The sequence below is a fragment of the Rhamphochromis sp. 'chilingali' genome, assembly GCF_963969265.1.
Source record: "Rhamphochromis sp. 'chilingali' genome assembly, chromosome: 20".
NCBI classification, from domain to species: Eukaryota; Metazoa; Chordata; class Actinopteri; order Cichliformes; family Cichlidae; genus Rhamphochromis; species Rhamphochromis sp. 'chilingali'.
Window position 1 is genome coordinate 8,342,491 of NC_137947.1, and position 19,623 is coordinate 8,362,113.

The window sequence follows — 19,623 nt, forward strand, 5'->3', positions numbered from 1 at the left end:
GAACTTCCTCTGTAATTTTACACGCTTCTTAGAATTTAACCTCAATGCGTCATACTGACCAAGACTCAATGTTGAATTGCACTTCTTTTTCATATACAGAGACATTTCAATGATTTTAATATCTAATTAAACTTCCTAAACAGTGACAGAAATGGGGGTTATGTGTGTGGCCCAACATGTAAAATGTGTTTGGAGTTCCTGGTTAAAAGTATGACAAGTAATTAGTTCATTGTTGTGCTGAATCAGGGATGAGGTGTAAGTTTAGAGCATGAATGTGAAAGAGACACAGGTGTCTGGTAAAACTGTCCTATAGTAACTATAGTAATCTGACCTTCAGTAGATAGCGGTCTACAGACTCCCTGTCCAGAGGAGCATTGACATAAACCTCTCCGTAAGTGTTGTTCACAGTCTTGATCATGAACACATCTTCCATGTTGCCTGCCACCAGAGTGAAATTGACCTGGCAAAGAGCAACAAGTCAGAATGAGTGAAAGAAAAATGGGGGCAGACAGTCACTGACTGAATGTCAGATGATTACTTCTACTTACTGCAACCAAAAATGAGAGTGTGGGTATTTTTAATAGCTTTTCTTTCACATTAAGAAAGTAAATTAAGAAATAAGAAGTGAGAGTCCACAACCTGCGCAGTAGGAAGTAGCAAAAAAGGAAAATGTGATACTGGCAGCTTAAGTTGGCCATCGAGATGCCAAAATCTAAGAGAGCCGATGTGAAACTGAAATAAGTTTAATTTGACTTCTTGTATTGCAATCTGAGGAAGTAAATATTTGTAGTACTAGTGCCAGATTAAGAGATACACAACCTAAAATAAGGGAAACACAAGTTATAAATGTCACATTCACTTTTGAGATGCCGGGAAAGCACGCTTGCTTGATTCAGGATGTGTTAGGAACTAAGAAGTGAAAAAATAAAGCACCATATTTGGGAAGCAACGTCTTTTTTGCTCTTTGTCAGCTGTTAAGTGCAGTAAAACGTAAAGTAAAAGATATGATATTAAGCGCCACACACAGAAGATCTTTCATTATTTTCTGCTGTTTTAAAAAAACCCTCACCAGTCCATTTAAACCAGCATCTCTGTCCCTTCCCAGAACTACTGCCACCTTTGTACCCTTGGGTGTGTTTTCCGGGATGGCGCGTGAAATATCAGATGTGATGTCAAACTCTGGACTGTTGTCATTCTCATCCAGAATGGTGATGGACACCTGTACAGAGGTACGATCGAATGGAGGTTAAATTCCACATTTGCAAAGTAATACTTACCTTGAACATTAAATAAACCCGGGCAAACAAAACATAATGATCACGTTACACAGCAAACGCATTTACTGTTGTACTTAACATTCCCCATAAAAAGAACGTCTTGCCTTCTGCAGTTCCAGAGAGGGATGCAATTAATAAAAGAGGAAGGCCATTAGCTTTCTGCGCCAGAATAGACACAAACACATGAAGTAATAAATCCACAAGGCACAATAATAGGAGGGGTAGGCCCGAAACAACACCATTCACAACAAAGGGGCGTACCACAGTGGAGTCCTTTTTGGGTCCTCCATCATCAGCGACAACAGTCAGCGTGTACATATCACCCTTTTCTCTGTCCAGCAGGCCTGTCACTGTGATGCGGCCCTGAAACAACACACAGACACGCATCAGCAGATACGGTAACCATCATAGAGTCCATACAAGATGTAAGTCCCAGTGTGACAGCGACGAAAACAGAAGAAAATTAACAAGTATCACACAAATCAACAAAGGAATCCCCATTTCTCATCTATCAAAGGAATCAAATGACTTCAAAGCACCTAAAGCACTTTGATCAGCTTACAGTCATACAGCAACACGAGTGTTAGCCTAAATCACCGGGGACGAGGTGTTACTGAGTCGCATTGCGGTTAATGGATGAAGCACACATGAAAACAAGGCATGCACACTGTGATCAAATCATCAGTGACCTTTCTTCCACCTCCTCCTCACCGTGACGCTGTCTATCTTGAAGAGGGCTAGAGCTGCGGGCGACGTGTTGGGGTCGAAATGGTACTTCAGCTGGTTCAAGTTGTCGGCAGACTGCGCCTGCACCTGGACCACCTCTGTGCCTGTGGCGATGTTCTCACGAAGCGAAGCCTCGTAACCAGCGGAGAGGAAGACCACGGGCTCATCCAGCTCATTAAGTAACGTGACGTAAACGGTGCAGAAGCCGCGGTGGAACGGCGGAGCTTGGTCGGTGGCTGAGACGTTCATGAGGTAGGAGGTCTTGGTCTCGTAGTCCAGGTAGTCCACAGTGGTAACCAGGCCGGTGCTTACGTCCACCTCAAACTTGCGGTCTGAGCCGGATACGAGGGCGTAGGCGACGGCTCCACCATCACCTGAACAGCAAGAGAGGAAAAAGGTGTCATTTCAAAGAAAAACAACTTATAATAAAAAGGTGTTTTTCCCCCCACCTACTGTTACTAAGAATAACAACTTTAAAAGTTTGTAACATTGTTTCGATGAAGCTATAGTTACAAAACGCAACCTTTTTCCTCAAGTCTGTTTTTTATTAATCACAGTTGTCAACGCTGCTCTTTTGGCTATATGATGTTTATTTCGGTTTCAGGCCTGATCCTGATCTAATGTTTTGGAAAATGTATGTCACGGCACAAGATGCGTCAGAAGCTGCCTAAGCAACACTTTACCCAACGGGAAGTGAATAAGAGGAAGTTTGTGCCATGGAGCAGAAGTAGTGATTTAAATGCCAATTGCGATGTTTCGTGCGCACCATAGTTACAAAACCAGAGGGGAAAAAAAATAAAGAAGAGGTTGGTTTGTTCTCTTTGTGGAGGCACCCACTAGTGTTAGGTTTATTGATCTGCAAGCTGATGATCAAAGGCACAAGCTATGCTAAATAGCACAGCTAAATATGTATTTCCATTTGGTGTTAGATGAAGAAAACCTGATGCTGAATGGTTATTAAAAAGATCTGGAATCAAACATTCCCTTTTCTTGCCATATTTGAAACCGAACTTACCAGTATCACGGTCAGTGGCACGCACCACAATCACAGAGGTGCCGATGCCAGCGGTCTCTCTCAGGCCCAGACGGTTGTACTGTTGCTGGGTAAACACCGGCACCTCATCATTGACATCGTCTACGTATATGATCACCTGAGGAGGAGACGGTTCACATTTCCTAAATAAATATATCGAACAGCCACATAAAAGACAATAATTTCACCTCCAAACAAATTGATTATAATGCACATATAATATATTTTTCATCGGATGTGGTTTCTCTGCTTCTCACCCTCACAGAGCTCCTCATGCTGCCCTCATCACTGTTGTACGCCTCCACTTCCAACATATGGGAGCTGCTGGTTTCTCTGTCCAGAGCCCTGAGGCCTCTTGTCACCAGTCCGGTGTCTCTCTCTATACTGAACAGATTGTTGCTGTTCCCTGCATGCATCACAAACACGAGCGCACAGACAGAGAGACAGTGAAAGGAAGGGAAGATGAGATGAAGCCAAGAGACCTGAACAAAATTGCACATTTAACCTAGGTTTACTGAAGTCCACTGAGTGGGTCATTTCATTTGCTGACATGGCAAATTCAACTTGTTTAAAGAGCCCGTCATCACAAGTACTCTGACTCTTTGGCAAGACCTGACTCATACACACTGAGTAAAGCTAAAGCACAGGAACCAAGAGGAATGATCAAATCAGTGAATCTTGAGAATTTTACTATGTTGACAATTTTCTAAAGAACGTATCTTCACAAAGCTGCCATCACATATTTTGAGACTGTGTTTAAACTTGTAGACATTCAATCAGCGAACAGGATGACCACGTGCAAAGGTTTTCGACACTTACCAGTGAGGATCCTGTACAGGACTCTCCCATTCTCTCCCTGGTCTGCATCTGTAGCTTGAACCTTTACAGACCAAAAATGAAAAAACAAATAAAGACATCTGCATTGTCTTAAAACATCTGCACAGGATCACGGAACTTAATCAAATGCTAAATAACATGGAAAAGCAAACCAGCTCCGGGAAAGGAAACAGCTCTGCAGTTGTTTTTGCTTTAAAATTGGAAAAGGCACGCTTTAAAAAAAGTGATAGTCTAATGGCAATTATTGCAACTTTATGTGAGAGCTATCATTGCTCAAAACTAAAATCATGACAGACTTAAACAGTTGGATTTGGTTACCACAAGGTTTGAGCATCTCAGTTTTTCTAGTCTCTTTCTCCGATGACAGACAGAACATTTCATATGCATTTTTAATAATTGTCAAGGCAGAGGGAGAAATCTGTATACTATCCCATGCACCACACATTGCCGGGTGCCCAGTGTCTTGTTGCCACAACAACCTCTTCGCAGCTTGGCAGCAATAAACTCTCTCTCTCTGTGTTACAGGCAGATGGCCAGAAACACCCAAAAAAAGCCAATCTCAGCACAGACAGCACGACTCCACAGCGTACACAGATAAACAGTGAAACCTATTGGGATGCTGGTGAATGGGCCATGTCATACGACTGACTTTCTGAATCCAGCATTGTCGCCGGCACTGGATGAGGCCGACTTTATGTCACACCTCGCTTCTCTGTGAATGTGTCAAAATCTGTGGAGGTACCTACAAAGTGCAGACTTAACTGCACACAGAAGAAACGCTCATTCAAGCACATTTACATGTGCAGTCAGGTGCACGCATATAGTGAGACCCACACTCTCGCGGTCTCTGTCTTGCCCTGTGTGTCCTCCTTTGCGCGCTCTCACTCCCTCCGTGAAGAGGGGCCCAACTTCAGTCTCATTAGTTTTATAAAGAGATGTAGAGAGGAGAGGAGAAAGAGGAGGTGAGGGGAGGGGGAGACGGGAGGAAAAAAAGTGGCTGGGGGTCAGATTGGTGAGTGATGAATAGGGCACTACACAGTGGAATGCACCACTTGGTCCATAAAAGGGGGTGCATGAAAGTGCAAGACTACATTGCGGAGCCAGATGTTGGAAGTGCAACCGTGTGGTGTAGACGCACAGCTTTTTTTAAAATCTAAGACTGTGTGTGACTGACAAAATATTTTATTGTCTTTGGCTCTGTGTCATTAAAGCAGCTGAGACGTATTACTTCTGTGATGCTGTTCCTGAGACTTTACCCCCTTTTCAACCCCGTTCCCCTCTTCCTCCCCAGCGTTTCCCCCTCTGTTTCTGGGAAAAGCCGTAGTTTGAGGGGGGAAAAACAAGAGCGTGCAGTTACAAAGTGTGGATCTACAAAACAGATCTGACCTCAACTACTGGAACGAAGCAAAGTTCTGCTTTAAAGTCTCCAAAGTGTCAGCGTGAGTATATATTTTCAAGGGATTTCAGCGTCAATATTAATTGCTAAGAATATACCACAACAGTAAATTATTGAAATCACTGGAGATGTTATATTGCTAGAATTCATTTTGTTTCTACTAGAAATTAATTATTAGTGAAATTGCGTGCACAGTCAGTTAAATTTGCAAATGTGAATCTGACAAACAAAGCGTGCTAGAAAAAAGTTTTGTTGGTTTCAAAGCTAGCTGAGTAGTCAGATCTGGAGGAGCAACAATGTGGGGAGAAACAGAGGGAGAGCACCTTAGAGCCAGGCTGCCGAGCTTAAGAACAGCGCGTCTAATCACGAATATGTGCAAGCTACAATATGTGTGGGTGAGAAAGAAAGTTTGTGTTTGAATAGCTGTGTGTTTGTGTGTGTGCATGCATGCGAGTGCGGCGTATGTGCTTGGAGGCGCTGACTAATGAACTGACTCTCTAACGAGCCATCCTGCTCCACTGGCCTTTTCACAGCTTTCCTGGCATTTGGTCTTAAAAATAATTTCACGTCCCAATGTGTTTCCCTTAAACCGATAAGCCATGCTTTGTCTCCACTGAATTAAGGACGATGACATTTACAAATGTTACTATGCTGAAGATGGGAGGGAGGGATGGGGGTGGGTAATTGGAGACTGGGGTAGAAGAGGTGGGTTCCTTGCATTTTACAAGAGGGCAATTTAATAAACCCAATTTGTTTTACATTGAGGAAAGCCTGTCAAGCATTGACTGTTTTGTAGTCCTTGATTTAATAGCTACATAATTGCCGCAAATGTCAAACAGTCCCTGCATCTGGCTGTGCGTGCAGGCGTTTCTATGCATATTTGTGCATGTGTGTCATTGTGTATAATGAGCTCTTGAGTGTATGAGCCTAATTAAGCAAAAACATGAGAATAGGCCTAAAATAAACCTAGTCAGCAAAGTTAGGCTTGGCTGGAGATGCAAGCACGTCAAGAGAGCTGTTATGGCACTTTGATGGAGGCTGACCACACACACAGACACCCATACACACACACACCCACACACATGCATACACTGAAATTAGCCAAATAGACTAAAACCAACACTCACACAATCTCTGAAACATCCTGACTAATATAGCTTTCTCCTTCCAGAACCGAGACAATATGAACACCACTGATCCGGGCTCCAACGTCACCTTTACTTCTAACACAGAAAACATCACTCTGTCCACCCTCACCACCACTGCCACCTCTGTCACCATTCGACAGCCCCCATCTTATTCTTCAGACATCCACGACCCAGAATTCACCATCATGGTGGTGCTGGGGCTGTCGCTGCTGCTGGCAGGATTTGCAGCCTTCCTGGCAGTGTGCCGGCCCTCTGAACAGGACGGGGACTCCGAAGCGAGCTGCGGGCCAGGGGAGAGTTCGACTCGTAGAAGGAGGACGTCCAGCGAGCCCCAGCTGAAGGTGTGGAAGAGGCTGGGCTCGTATCGGCGTTCGTACAATCTCTCCTTCAGACGGCCGCCTCATCGCAGGCCGCAGGAGCGCGAGAGCACACGCGCTCCCCTGCCTCCAACTCAACAGACAACACAGCCAGAGGCCAGCGGAGAACCCCACCTCACTGTGCCTTGTCTATTCGACTATGTTACCGAAATCTGACTTGAAGAGCACCTGAAGGACGATTGACTGTGCAGCAAACATCACTAATACCAGGAGAGAGTGAAGAGTGCATTTATAGTATTTCTCTAACCTTCTTTGAATGCTAGGTGGAGGAAACGCAGGAAAAGTATTTAAAATGTAGATAATCAAAAAGCATATTTTTGTTACTGATCCCAGGTTGAAGTTTGGATCACAGGTGATCTTTTTCATCACAGCTCTGTGCTATAGTCACAAGTGACTTTACAGTGAGCAAAAGAAATCAATACAGAAAATTTTAACACAAGACACCAGCAAAACGACTTGGAGGCGAAAATTAAGCCTCAGATGACAGAATATCACTTTAGTCTGTTTCTATATTTTCACTCAAATTCAAGCATCGCTACCCAACATCACACCTCTTGTTGCTCTGATGCACCGAAACCCATCCATCTGGAAATTCACACACCTTAAGACAAACACAGTCACGCTAGTCTCAGATTATGGGGGGACTCCCTGTATGGACAAGAAGACAAATGTAACTCAAGCCAAAAAGAGATCACTGTAACTCACTCAGTGTGTTTTAAGGAAATAAATTTGAGTTTTAAATTCGCTAACAGTGCCATTTCTGTCAGGATGTGTTTTGCAGTATATATGAGCGTGTGTTTGTGTGTGGGCGTGTGTATTTTTCACCTGAAGGATGCTTGTTCCTCGGGGAACACTTTCCAGTATGCTGGTCTCGTAACTGTTTTGGAGGAAGATGGGTCTGTTGTCATTAACGTCCTGCACCTCGACGAACACGGTAGCCGTGCCTGTCCTTCGGCTGCCAGCCGGACCGTTGTCTATGTGCAAAAACAAACACGTTTGCATCAGTTTCAAGGTTAACATCAATTTTAGACATTGATAACAGAAACAGACACACTCACTGACACAGACTAAATAATCTATTAATCCTCCTAAAAGAGATTTTTTATATAATATACTTGACTCATTAAAAACTGGGTCATTTTCAGCTGAATGAGGACAATGTGCACAGTTTTACATTATCTCTGCTTCTTCTCCCAGCGCTGGCGTCTCTGGCCTCTTCAGCAGATAAGCTACCCCCACTCAATGCTTTCCAAAACAGGAAAACCTCCGAGTTTTTGTTCTTTTTTTTTCACACAGGAACAAAGGCAGTTGAGCAATGGTCTGAAATCACTGCAGATGTGCAGGCAGTTTTTTTTCCTTACACCATTATCATGCATGCACAAAGAAACAAGAGCAGCTTTGAAGATAAACCACATTATTTAAATATATATATAAACACACAGTATGTAAAAATGACAAAGACAAAAGATCAAGTTTTATGACACACCTATAGCTTCTATGATCAGAGTGTACGCTGCTTGCGTCTCTCTGTCTAGACCGACCACTGTCCGAACAATGCCGTCTCTGAAACCCACGCTGAATTTACCATCCTGATTACCATCTAAAAATGAAAAGAAGTCACAGTTTTAGAAATTAAGCGCATTAATATCTGTACGTAGTAAAAGGCACATGCAAAGGAGCTCAGTACATACACAAACTCTCACATGCATGGATGGATTGAAGGAAGGTACGGGTGGCACACAAAATCTCCCGTGGCTTTAAAAACTTTAACTCAAGAACACAGAAAAACACCTCCCACCGTGACCTCTGACCTGTGATGAAGTAGCTAAGTTCAGCGTTGAGACCCTCGTCGTTGTCAAAGCAGCTGAGGCGGGCTACAGTGTGGTCTCTAGGGACACTCTCCTTCAGGGAAACATTGTACACGCGAGGGTTGAAGGTGGGCGTCTCATCGTTTACATCCAGAACTGACGCACGCCACACACAGAAAGACACGAGGACACACGGATAGATGCACATGAGGACAAATAAAGGCAGCAGGGTGGTGCAGTGAGTAGTACATTTTTTTTTCCTTTTTGCCTTTCTTGCTCAGGTGTCCTGTTCTCTGGCTAATGGCAGCAGATTTTCCAATCTTCTTCAGTCACATCCAGAGCAATCAGCCCAGTCCCCATTTGGGGTTTTACAAATCCCACCAGCAGGTGGCAGCATTTTATTCAGCAGATGTTTGAGAAATCAGAGGTGGGCTATTTGCCGTAATGAAGCAACTCTTTATTATTTCATTATTTTGGTTTTCAACTTTCCCATTAGGGTAATTTCAGAGAAAGCAAAGGTAAATTAAATCTGAATCTCTCACCTATGACAGTGAGGGTTGACGTAGAGGTACGAGGGAACTGTCCTGCATCATATGCAATTATCCTCAATTGGTACTGTTGGATCCGCTCACGATCCAGGACTGCTGATGAGGTGAGGACGCCAGTGGAGATGTTCAGGTAGAAATCGAGGCGAGGCATTCCCATCTGTAATGCTAGTGTAATCAAACCATTCTTATCTTCGTCAGGGTCCTCAACCTGGATCTACAGAAGAAAGAGAGGAAGCGATACAGAGAAAAGAAAACCCATAGAAGATTACTCACAGGGTAACAGATAGCAGATGGTGAATAAAATGTGGTTAAATTGTGTTTATTTTAACTGATTAAAACGTATTATTAAGTGTTGCAGTGTTATTTGGCAGTCAAGTCTTTTAAAAAAAGTGAGAAATTCCTTTAGGACTTTGTGTTTCTGTCTGTCATCGCCTATCTTCACTAAATATGGTGATAATATAATCCTCATTTAAAAGTTGGGACAGAAAATATAAATAAAAAAAGAATGAAATTACTTTGACATTTAATAATTCCAAATTTAATCACAATAAAATGCAGGAAACACAACAAATATTTAAATTGTTAAAATTGACCATTTTGAGAAACGTGTATATGGATAGATAGAAACATATATGTTTATATATATATATATATATATATATATATATATATATATATATATATATATATATATATATATAAAAGAATAATAAAAAAAATTACACATGACATATAATGTAATTGCAAGGAGGTATTTCTGTAGTCTATTGATTACTAGATAGTGGAAAAGGGGTGGGATTAAATAAGCTTATGCTTCTTCCTGCTCCTTTTTGAACATGAAAGTTATTTGTAGTTGTGGTTGATCGTTTTACTTTTGTTTTGCTTTGTTCATTTGTCTCTTTTAATTCTATGCTGCTGTACTTTTTCAACATGTTCAAAATAAAGATTCAATCAAAAACATCAAAAATCAAAAGTGTAAGCTCATTTTGAATTTGATGACAGCAGCAAGATTGTTGTTGCTCAAGACTTCTGAGTATTCTTTGTCCTATTTTTGGTTTGTGATGATTCAAAATGATTCATTATGATTCATGATGTTTCATGATTTTTCATCTTGTCCGCACTCTTCTGCTCTGAAGCCGTACTGTTGTATGACATTAACTGCGGTTTAGTATTGTCTTGCTGAAATATGGAAGGCCTTCCTGGATGTGAGCATGTGTCGCTCTAAAACCTGAATATACCTGTCGTCATTGATGGGGCCTTTCCAGATGTGCAAGCTGCCAAGCCAATAGGCACTAACACAGCCCCATACCATCAGAGATGCAGACTTTTGAACTGAGCACTGATAAGAAGCTGGATGGTCCCTATAGCGGCAACCTTCGGTCCTTCTTTGGCGCTTCTGCAAAACGTAAAGTTTCTGACTCGTGCTCTTGTTAAGTCTCTTGGATGCCTTCCGGTAGCAAAAAACGAGGCGAAGGAAAAAAGGGGCAAAATAAATGTTTTGCCCCTTTTTTCCTTCGCCTCGTTCTTTATCCTTCGATTTGTAAGGAAAATAAATGTTTTGCCCCTTTTTTCCTTACAAATCGAAAGGTACAAAACAAATGCCTCTGGTGGGAGCTCCGTTTATATTCCCTTTGTGTTACAACAAAAAATGACATTAAAACGGCGACGGTCAGAAAACCGTTGCTCCACGTCCTGCTTGCTTACCTAACCTTTTACCCACACCCCTCCGCATGCGGGTCAAATACACACCCCCTTTACGACATCCACCAACACTTTACAACAACAACAGACTAACAAAGCAGGATTAATTTATGGAGCACAGCATATTACATTATAACCTAAAATGATCAAGATTATAATAAAAACTTAAAGATCATGACAAATACTTAAATATGGCATGATGTAACTGAGTAAAATATTGGCCTGGACTTGGCTCCAACAGTCCCTGTTCCCTTTAATCCAAAGGAGTCAGTATCCATGTTTTACAAAAGGAATTTCAAATTTCAGTCAGTTTGACCACAGAACAGATTTCCATTTTCCCTCAGTCCATTTTAAAGTTTTGCCTCAGAGAAGATGGCAGTGTTTGTGCATCATGTTCACATACGGCTTCTTCTTTGCACGACAGAGTTTAACCTGCATTTGTGAATGAACCTTGTAAATGCAGACCTGTCTGAGGGCCTGGAGATCATGGACTGCACAGATTTTTAGAGACTTTTAATGATATTATGCACTTTAGATTTTGATATATTCAGTCTGCACAATGCTTCATCAAGGAAGATTCATCTGAAAATCTTCCACAATTTGTAGAGATAATTTACCAATAGTACCAGTAGTCAGATGGTAACAAAAAGAGGGAAATTAGTCCGAACAGAGGGGATTGCACTACCAGAAGGCAACATTGTAGACATCTAAAAAAGCTACAAGTACCTGGAAATTACAAAGGGAAATGGGAATCATAAAGAAGCCATTAGGAAAACTGCACCCCCCAAATACCTGCAGAGAGTAAGGCAAGTCCTGAAGAGTCAGCTGAATGAGAAGTAGAGGATCTGGGCAATCAACACCTATGCCCTGTCACTGATCAGATACCCTGCTGGGATAATAAGCTGGCCAAAGGAGGAGGTAGAAGCTACTGACATCAAGACAAGAAGCCTCCTCACCATGCATGGATTGTTTCAACCCAAATCCAGCACCTATGCACGCTAAGCGAACAGAAGGAGGCCGAGGACTAGTGAGTGTCAAAACCAGGATGTCCAGGATGAGACAACAAACATCCATGAGTACATCAGGAATATGACCACAACCGACTGCGTGAAAACCTCAGCCAGAGAGAGTGGTAGGGTCCTCAAAGAGGACCTGAGCTTGAAGGATAAAGACCACCAGCAGGGCGAGAGGGGAAATTCTTAGATTTTTACACGTCCTAGTGCATTACTGGGTTATAAAATGAAATCCATGTAACAAATTGTAAGGAAGGATTTATGATAGGACAGAGCATAAAATAAAAAAAGTGACTAAATTAGTCACTAAATAGTATTAAATAAAACAATAGGGATTAAACAAACTTACGCTTCTCCTGAGTCCTTTTTGAACATGACTATTATGATTTTCACTATTAATTTTTTCCTTGCATCATTTTAACATGTACAAAATAAACCCCAAATGCAATGGAATACCATTTTACAAAGCACCAGTCTTTTATTTTACCCTAAAAAATGAGAATCCAATGGGAAGTCCCTCAGGTACTTCAGCCACAGATGGCAGATTAAGGAAGGTTGGGTCATTGTCATTGAGATCCAGCAGGTTGACAAATACTGTGGTGCTTGCTGATGCACGCAGTGGAGGTGTACCACCTAAAGAGGGCGCCAAAGGGATAGATAAAGATATATTTATATGCACGCACACACACACACACACACACACATACACACACACCATATCTCATGGTCAAAGGAGTTTATTAGCCACCGTAAAGAGTTTCATGGTCAACATAAAACTTTAGGAATGAGGCTTGGAGGAAGAGGCTCATCGCTGAGAACTGAAAACTATAACGTGATAATGAGACATTACAATTTAAGCTTGCTTTTGGATCCCCTGTAATTAATAGGAGCATTTTACAAGCACAAACCAACATCATACTGCAACACACTACTCACGGTCGACAGCTGACACGACGATAGTCCTCATAAGAACCGTGTCCCTGGGGTTTGTGCTTTCCCTGTCCAGTGTTACCCCACTGGTGCGGATCTTCCCAGTACTGCTGTTGATGGTGTAGAAAGGATTTTCTGGATTGATACTGTATATCACTGTCCCATTCTCCCCATTGTCAGGGTCCACTGCCAACACCTGGACACAGAAACCAGTAAAGAAAACCCTTTACTTTCATTTGCCTGAGCTCTTCAGACAGCTTCCTCAAAACCGTTTACTATACACACATATATCACCCACATATAGAGATATATAAAAAGCTAAATTAGTGGTTTACTTTGCAAAAACAACTTAAAGATGAAGGGATGATCTGCAACAGAACTTTTCTGGTGAAAAAAGAAAGGAGGAAGAGGAAGGAGGAGGAACAAGAGAGGGAGGGAAAAGAATAACAGCAGCTGAGCATCGTGTACAATTCCTTTCAACTTTCCGAACACATCAGTCAGCTAAAAGAAAAATAGTAATGTCTCATTTTGTGACACAGAGTTGCGATGGGTGATGAATGCACGAAGCCGGGAGCCCAGCTAAAGCACAGGCTGATTTTTAAAGAGCTGATCAATTATTCAAAGCGCTGACTAAAAATGCTGGAAACTGGTTAATTGGTCATTAGAGGAACAAAGGTTTTGCAGGTATTTAATTATTAAGGGGACATGGTAGGCAGGCATCTCAGAGCCTCATTGATTAGCAACTGCACAGACAAAGGCAGGTGATATAAGACAGGGAGAAGTGCCTGACCGGGGCCCGTTGAAATGATCAATTCTGGCCCGAGCAGAGCACATTAAAAGATGGAGAGCAAATATATTAGCCTTGTCTATTGAACTGTGGTCCTCGTCTGACTGCAGAGAGGCAGAAAAGGGAATATTGTTTTGAAAGGCGATCTTCGAGGAGGCTTACGGTGTGTGTGTGTGTGTGTGTGTGTGTGTGTGTGTGTGTGTGTGTGTGTGTGTGTGTGTGTGTGGAGGCTGCAGCATTGATGGTGGGGTTCTCTGAGATTTGAGTGGGCTGATCCTTGCACTGGACACAGCGCCCAAATTCATCGGCTCACTGGACACCTCCAGGAGGACTCAGCAGGTGGCCTCTTGTCACCATGGAAACACTGGCTGGGCCAGGGATACACTGGGGCCAATTACAGGACTGTAAGCCTGGGTGGTCAGATTTATTGAAAAATGGTCAGAGGAGCAACTGTGTCTGTCCACTGTGCACATGGAGACACATACAGTATGCAGCGCAGTGCTGGATGCACCATGAAAGAAGTCAACTGATGAATAACTACAGGAGATTAGGAAAAAGTGGCAACATTTTAGCAGTGCAAAGCTTATCTACCATTTCTTTTTCTCCACCATTTCTTCATTTCACTTTTTTTTGCACTGCAAGATGGGTTCTTGCTTATTTCTCTGCGTAGAAGCTGAATAATTTGCTTTGCGTATGACTGCGGGCTACATTTTAATTAGCAATTGGACTCCCTTAATTACACTCACTGACGCCTCTTTAATTAATGGACAATCAGGGCTTAATTAACAACAACACATTGCCAAAGACACCGGCAGGACAATGAGAGTTTGGGCTAATAGAGGAGTTTACTTTGTGATGACCTATGCATGACGGCCATTTGTCCATCGATAGCCGAGTATGTAAGCAGATCTATATTTCAAATGTTGTTCTTCAGTTAAAGCAGAAAAAAATGGATGATTCAATCTTCACACTTTGATCACTCTGTATCTGACACTGAGTATTTTTTTTAAAATTAAAAACACATCTTTGGCATGCGTTTTCAAAATCAGATTAATCAAATTAAGCTGCAAAATACTGATTCAAAACAGGAAAAAAAAAAAACCGAATCAAATGACAGCAGTGCACCAATCAAAAGATATAAAAAATTCAGTAACTTACTTCTAAATTCATTCACCACCCGTCCTACACGAAACTACTCCAGGACCACAGTACTGACTTTCAAAGTAATTGCAGTCCCAACATGTGCAAAGTTCAGGCTTTTGCCCCCTTTTAATATTCTCGACCTAATTTCAAGTGTTTTTTTTGCTGCTATGGTACAGGACGTTTTTGAAAAAATATATAAAAAATATTCAAAAACATGTACATGTGTTCAAATGGTTAGAATTTCTTACTGTAATGTTAATAAAAAAAAAGTCAAATTAGTCAAATTAGTCTGAAAACCTAGTGTTATTTTAAATAGCTCTATAATAACTCTCCTTCAATCACCGTGAAGGAGAGGTCAGAGGTCACACCCCACTCTACACCCCTAAAATATCAGAATTGATGTAATTGTGTTTACAGACAGAATGACACACATGCTAGTGAAAACATAACCGCGTTGGTGGAGATAATAAACATGTAATTTTAGTATTATTATTACAGTGTGCCAATGTTACTATTAGTAAGACCACCTAATGAATCAAGTTACAAGTTGGGCTAGAGACACTCACAGAGATGACATCAGTGTTGATAGGACTCATCTCAACTACGTTGGCATTATATGGCTCGTCTCGCCACATGGGGGCATTGTCGTTGATGTCCAGGATGGTGATGTTCACCTAAATTCAGCAGGAGAGGGAAATTATTGTCATTAACTGACTATACTGATGCAATATGATGAGCCAAGTCCGATTACTAGTACCTCATAGCTTTTATACGACAGAAAAAAAACATGCCATGGAGCGTCTATGCTGACGAAGCAGAATTTATTGATGTCAAATTATTGGTTGATGAGTGATATAAAATTGTTACCGTGGCAATCCCAGTCTTCTGCTGTGGGCCCACGCCTCCATCCACTGCTCTGACTATCAGGATGTACTCTGACTTCAGTTCACGGTCAAGCAGTGCTGTGGTAGTAATCTCTCCTGAAACACACATGGTATCAGATCAAAAGTGCCAAGAAAGGAAAAAGAAAACAACAAGAACAACAACAGCACACACTCAGAGAGTGCAAACCCCCGCAGAGACAGCTCACTTTACTTTAGCAAACAGTATTATATTTTATATGTATTCATTTTGTTTTATTTGTTCTTATTAAAGGTACTTTAAGAAGTTTGTAGAGTAGTAAAAAAAAGATTTCTTTTTCTTTTGATGAGGATCGCTGTGGACACGGGGTGCAAGCCAGTCACAAAGTGCACAGAAGCAAAGTAACCAAAAAAAGGTTGTGCATACACAGATTTAAGTAAGCCATCACTTCCAGCATGATCTTACAGTCAAATCTAAAATCAGTTTTCCCTGGTACAAAGACACACCATGCACACACATGTACCTGAGCGTGAGTTGAGACGGAACTGAGAGGAGCCCTCCAGGGAGTAGATGAGTGAGGCCTGGCCAAACTCCCGCGAGGCGTCCAAATCAGTAGCATTCACAAGCAGCACAGTAGCCCCTGCAGAAGGGGGGGGGGGGGTTAGACATAAAGAAAGTTACAACTCACTGAAGTGAGAGACAGTATCATGGAGAAAACATGTGAAGTCTAGGAAAAGGGAAAGAAGGCAGGGATAGACGAGCAGCAGAGACAGACTGAAATGGCAAACACAGAGCTAGTGTCTTCACCGCCCCCATCCACAACTCGACTGATGGCATGACAGTGAGTGGGTTTATGGATTAGTGGATTATCAGCTTGTTTGGCACAGCCCATACTTGGCACAGACTTGATCAATACCCTGGCAGGCAGAGGGGATGAGAGGCTAGCCAGAGCCGCAGGGTTAGCCCTGAGCGCAGCCTTGCATCCCAAGCCTCGGGCCTTCAGCTCAGGGCCAAACACTTTAGACATAGTCTCCTAAACCTCGAGCCCCGGCCCAAGCAGCTCAGCTATGCGCTCCTTCAAAATCGGGCCCGAGGAATAAAAACTGGCCAGGATCTGGCAGAACTCGAGACAGAGAACAAGGCGGTCAAATATCTCATTTCCCTCTAGCGACTGGAAACTAATCTATTGTCTGGGATGAAAGAGTCTTTTGAATGCATGCATGAGAATGAATATAGCATCCATTGATTTCCCTTGAATAGTCAATATCCTATTCTGACTGAGAATTTTAAAACATTATGCAAAATCAAAACAAATAAGACAGTGCAGGCCAGAGGATGGAAATAAAATAAAACATTTTAAAAAAGAAAAAAAAAAGGAAACACAGCCCCAAGACAGCAGAGCCATTTGTTGTATATCCTAATAGTAAGGCAATTCGAGTGAGTGGTGACTGTATGTGCAACACATGGTGTTTGTCTGGAGTGTTTAAGTGCTGTGTTGGCTGCGCCGACCAGAAAAATGTATTCTAGCAACTAAACTGTAACCCCAAACGTATGAAATGACTCACCAGCGATAATGTTCTCGGGGATTTTGATGATGTAGGACTGTTTGCTGAACTCGGGTGGGTTGTCATTTTCATCCTGGGGGAGGTACAAACATCAACAACAGCTTGAGTCAATGTGCTAAACAATGAGAAAATGCTAATGTTGCTTAAAAAAGACGAGTTGCTGAAACTGTCGTCACACATTAACACTGAGATTAGCAAATTTGGGAATTAAGACAGTGAGAAGCACAAACGTTTTTAATAGCATCAGTGCTGGTGGAATCTCTTTGAAGATGGCTACTGAGCTGAAAGACCCTATAATATATTATTTTATGACTTCAAACACTTTGTCATGCCGGCTGCTGTTTTCACTGTCCAATCAGAAACTATTTTGTGGCTACTACACTAACTATCCCACCAGTGAATGCAATGTTAGGTGTTTTGTGGCTTTAGGAGAAAGAAAGTAGGCTGGACAATAAGTGGATTGATGCTCAAGCTGAGGTAGATATTAAAAAAGAAGACACTGTTGCAACAATATATGAGAAAATAGTTAGAAACATTATTATTATTGCTTCTAATGGCACTGCCTGAAGCAAAAGAGTAATCAGGGCCTGTATACTGATAGGAATCACGGACTAGAGCGTGCTACAGCTTCTGCTGAAAAACAGACTTTGTAAGAGTATTTACATTTCCTCACAACCTCCCACTCGCTGAATTAGACTATTTCACACCAACACATCCAGTTGTGTGGCTATTCACAGAGAGTTTCCCCACTGTGTGAGCCGCTGAGAAATGTTAACACTTTAACAACAGTCACTGGCACTATTATCTAGCTGGGCTCTGTGCTACGCTGGCGCAAAGCATTGTGTGTATGTGATGCTGCCAGCCACTGATAAACCCCTGTGGTGTGAGTCACGACACTGTGGAGGACAGCAAGAGAGAGAGAGAGAGAGAGAGGGAGAGCATAATGAATTTGGCACATCTCTCCCAGTTGTTTTACACAATATTTCTCTCTCTTGTAGGATGTGTACAGATATGATTACTGTCCGTGCATATCAAAGAATATTCCAACTGGATTCATCCATTCTACCGCCATTTTTTTCCCTCTTATGAACAAAAGGTTTCATGTCTAATTGATGGCTATCATGGGAAATGAGCTTAAGAGCCAGCAGAGAGACTGTTTATTAGTGTTGGGTTGTTCGTTATATTTTTACAGCTGTATTTATTGCACCTTAGCAAAGGTCAATATTCATTCTTTTTTTAGTCAACAAAAATACAATATTACACCTACAACCTGATTAATGTGAGAATTTGGACACATATTAGACAGCTTTCTGTGACCACAGTTCCAACGCGAGTCGTCTTGAACGTGCAAGCATGATGTCATTACTGCCTTTAATTAGGACATTTGAACGACCTCCGTTCACATCAGCATTCAAACATGGTTCAAAGATAACTTAAAAACCCAAAAGCATCATGAAATGAAACCATATAGGTGAAAATTTCCCGTGCATAGCATCACAATACGGTCTGTCCCACAAAACAAAAGAGAATTCTTCATGTACACATTTGCAGGGAAACATGCATCAAAAGCTCTGAATCACTATCTTGTAGGATCAGAACCCAGAACCTCATGCAGAGTGTTTTCTTTCCTCCATCCTTTAATATATTAAAACATCTGTGATGCAGTGCGGGTGCGAGTAGACAGCTGTGACTTTTTCTAGTGCCTCAAAATAAGACATTTACTGATAAGACTGACAAGCGAACTGGAAGCTCAGATAGCTGCACAGACTGCGATAAAGCTGCAGACAAAGTTGCAGTGAGACACGGGTTAAAAGGATTGAGAAGGTAAACAGTGAAGGAATACTGAAAGCAATATGTAAGTCAGAAACATATGAAACAATCCACCAGATGAGGCTGGTGACACCTGTCACAAACTGCAATGTGGATTTTTATAAGTATAAGGAAGCTCTGTGTTCATTCACTACATATGATATAAGAGCTCTGTGGGCTTCTTTCCTATTTTTTAAAGGGTTTGACAAAAGTGTCTTAAAAGTGGGGAGACTGTAAGGATTTCTGTCGCAGGGTCTGGAATTAGAAAGAATCTCAGCTTTGATCAAAATAGTTACTATATAAAGAAGTTATTTACGTTGTGAAATATTAGTTGCAAATAAAGTCAATAAATGGGCATCTTTAAGTCTTAATGAATTACATGCAGGTTCCACATCAGCTAATCTTAAGAAAGAAAACAGAGGTTGAAGGCCGCTAGGGTACTAGTAACTTTTTTAAAGTTGTGTTTATAATCCTAAAAGTGCCAGCCGCTTAAGCATGCTGCACAATGGTAATGGGGAAATGCATGTTTTCTCTGATAGATTTAGCATTACTAACCTCTGTGACCTCTGTGCAAGCACTCTAGTTACACTGAACTGTTTGAGCCCTCTTAGACCTACCTTTCAGGTTTTATTTCCTGGAACAACTAACAAACCCCTGAACCCAG

At 41.8% G+C, this 19,623-nt stretch overlaps 2 protein-coding genes across 2 annotated transcripts in view; one reads left to right on the forward strand and one right to left on the reverse strand.

Moving 5' to 3' along the window:
• cdh23 (cadherin-related 23) overlaps positions 1–19,623 on the reverse strand; it is a 200,091-nt gene that overhangs the window by 33,428 nt on the left and 147,040 nt on the right. Inside the window, exons 18-34 of the mRNA XM_080868676.1 lie at positions 17,151–17,223; positions 16,109–16,225; positions 15,592–15,704; positions 15,291–15,398; positions 12,801–12,990; positions 12,352–12,497; positions 9,145–9,364; positions 8,606–8,758; positions 8,281–8,394; positions 7,620–7,768; positions 3,856–3,916; positions 3,294–3,442; positions 3,019–3,154; positions 1,989–2,377; positions 1,539–1,640; positions 1,070–1,219; positions 332–460 (exon numbers count right to left, since the gene is read on the reverse strand). Of these exons, the coding sequence (XP_080724802.1) occupies positions 332–460; positions 1,070–1,219; positions 1,539–1,640; positions 1,989–2,377; positions 3,019–3,154; positions 3,294–3,442; positions 3,856–3,916; positions 7,620–7,768; positions 8,281–8,394; positions 8,606–8,758; positions 9,145–9,364; positions 12,352–12,497; positions 12,801–12,990; positions 15,291–15,398; positions 15,592–15,704; positions 16,109–16,225; positions 17,151–17,223 (2,499 nt within the window). The remainder of the gene's footprint in view (positions 1–331; positions 461–1,069; positions 1,220–1,538; positions 1,641–1,988; positions 2,378–3,018; positions 3,155–3,293; positions 3,443–3,855; positions 3,917–7,619; positions 7,769–8,280; positions 8,395–8,605; positions 8,759–9,144; positions 9,365–12,351; positions 12,498–12,800; positions 12,991–15,290; positions 15,399–15,591; positions 15,705–16,108; positions 16,226–17,150; positions 17,224–19,623) is intronic.
• Positions 5,083–7,535, forward strand: LOC308388149 (uncharacterized protein). Its single transcript, XM_080868681.1, has 2 exons — positions 5,083–5,312; positions 6,441–7,535. The coding sequence occupies exon 2, from the start codon at positions 6,453–6,455 to the stop codon at positions 6,948–6,950; it is 498 nt and encodes a 165-aa protein (XP_080724807.1). The 5' UTR covers positions 5,083–5,312; positions 6,441–6,452; the 3' UTR covers positions 6,951–7,535.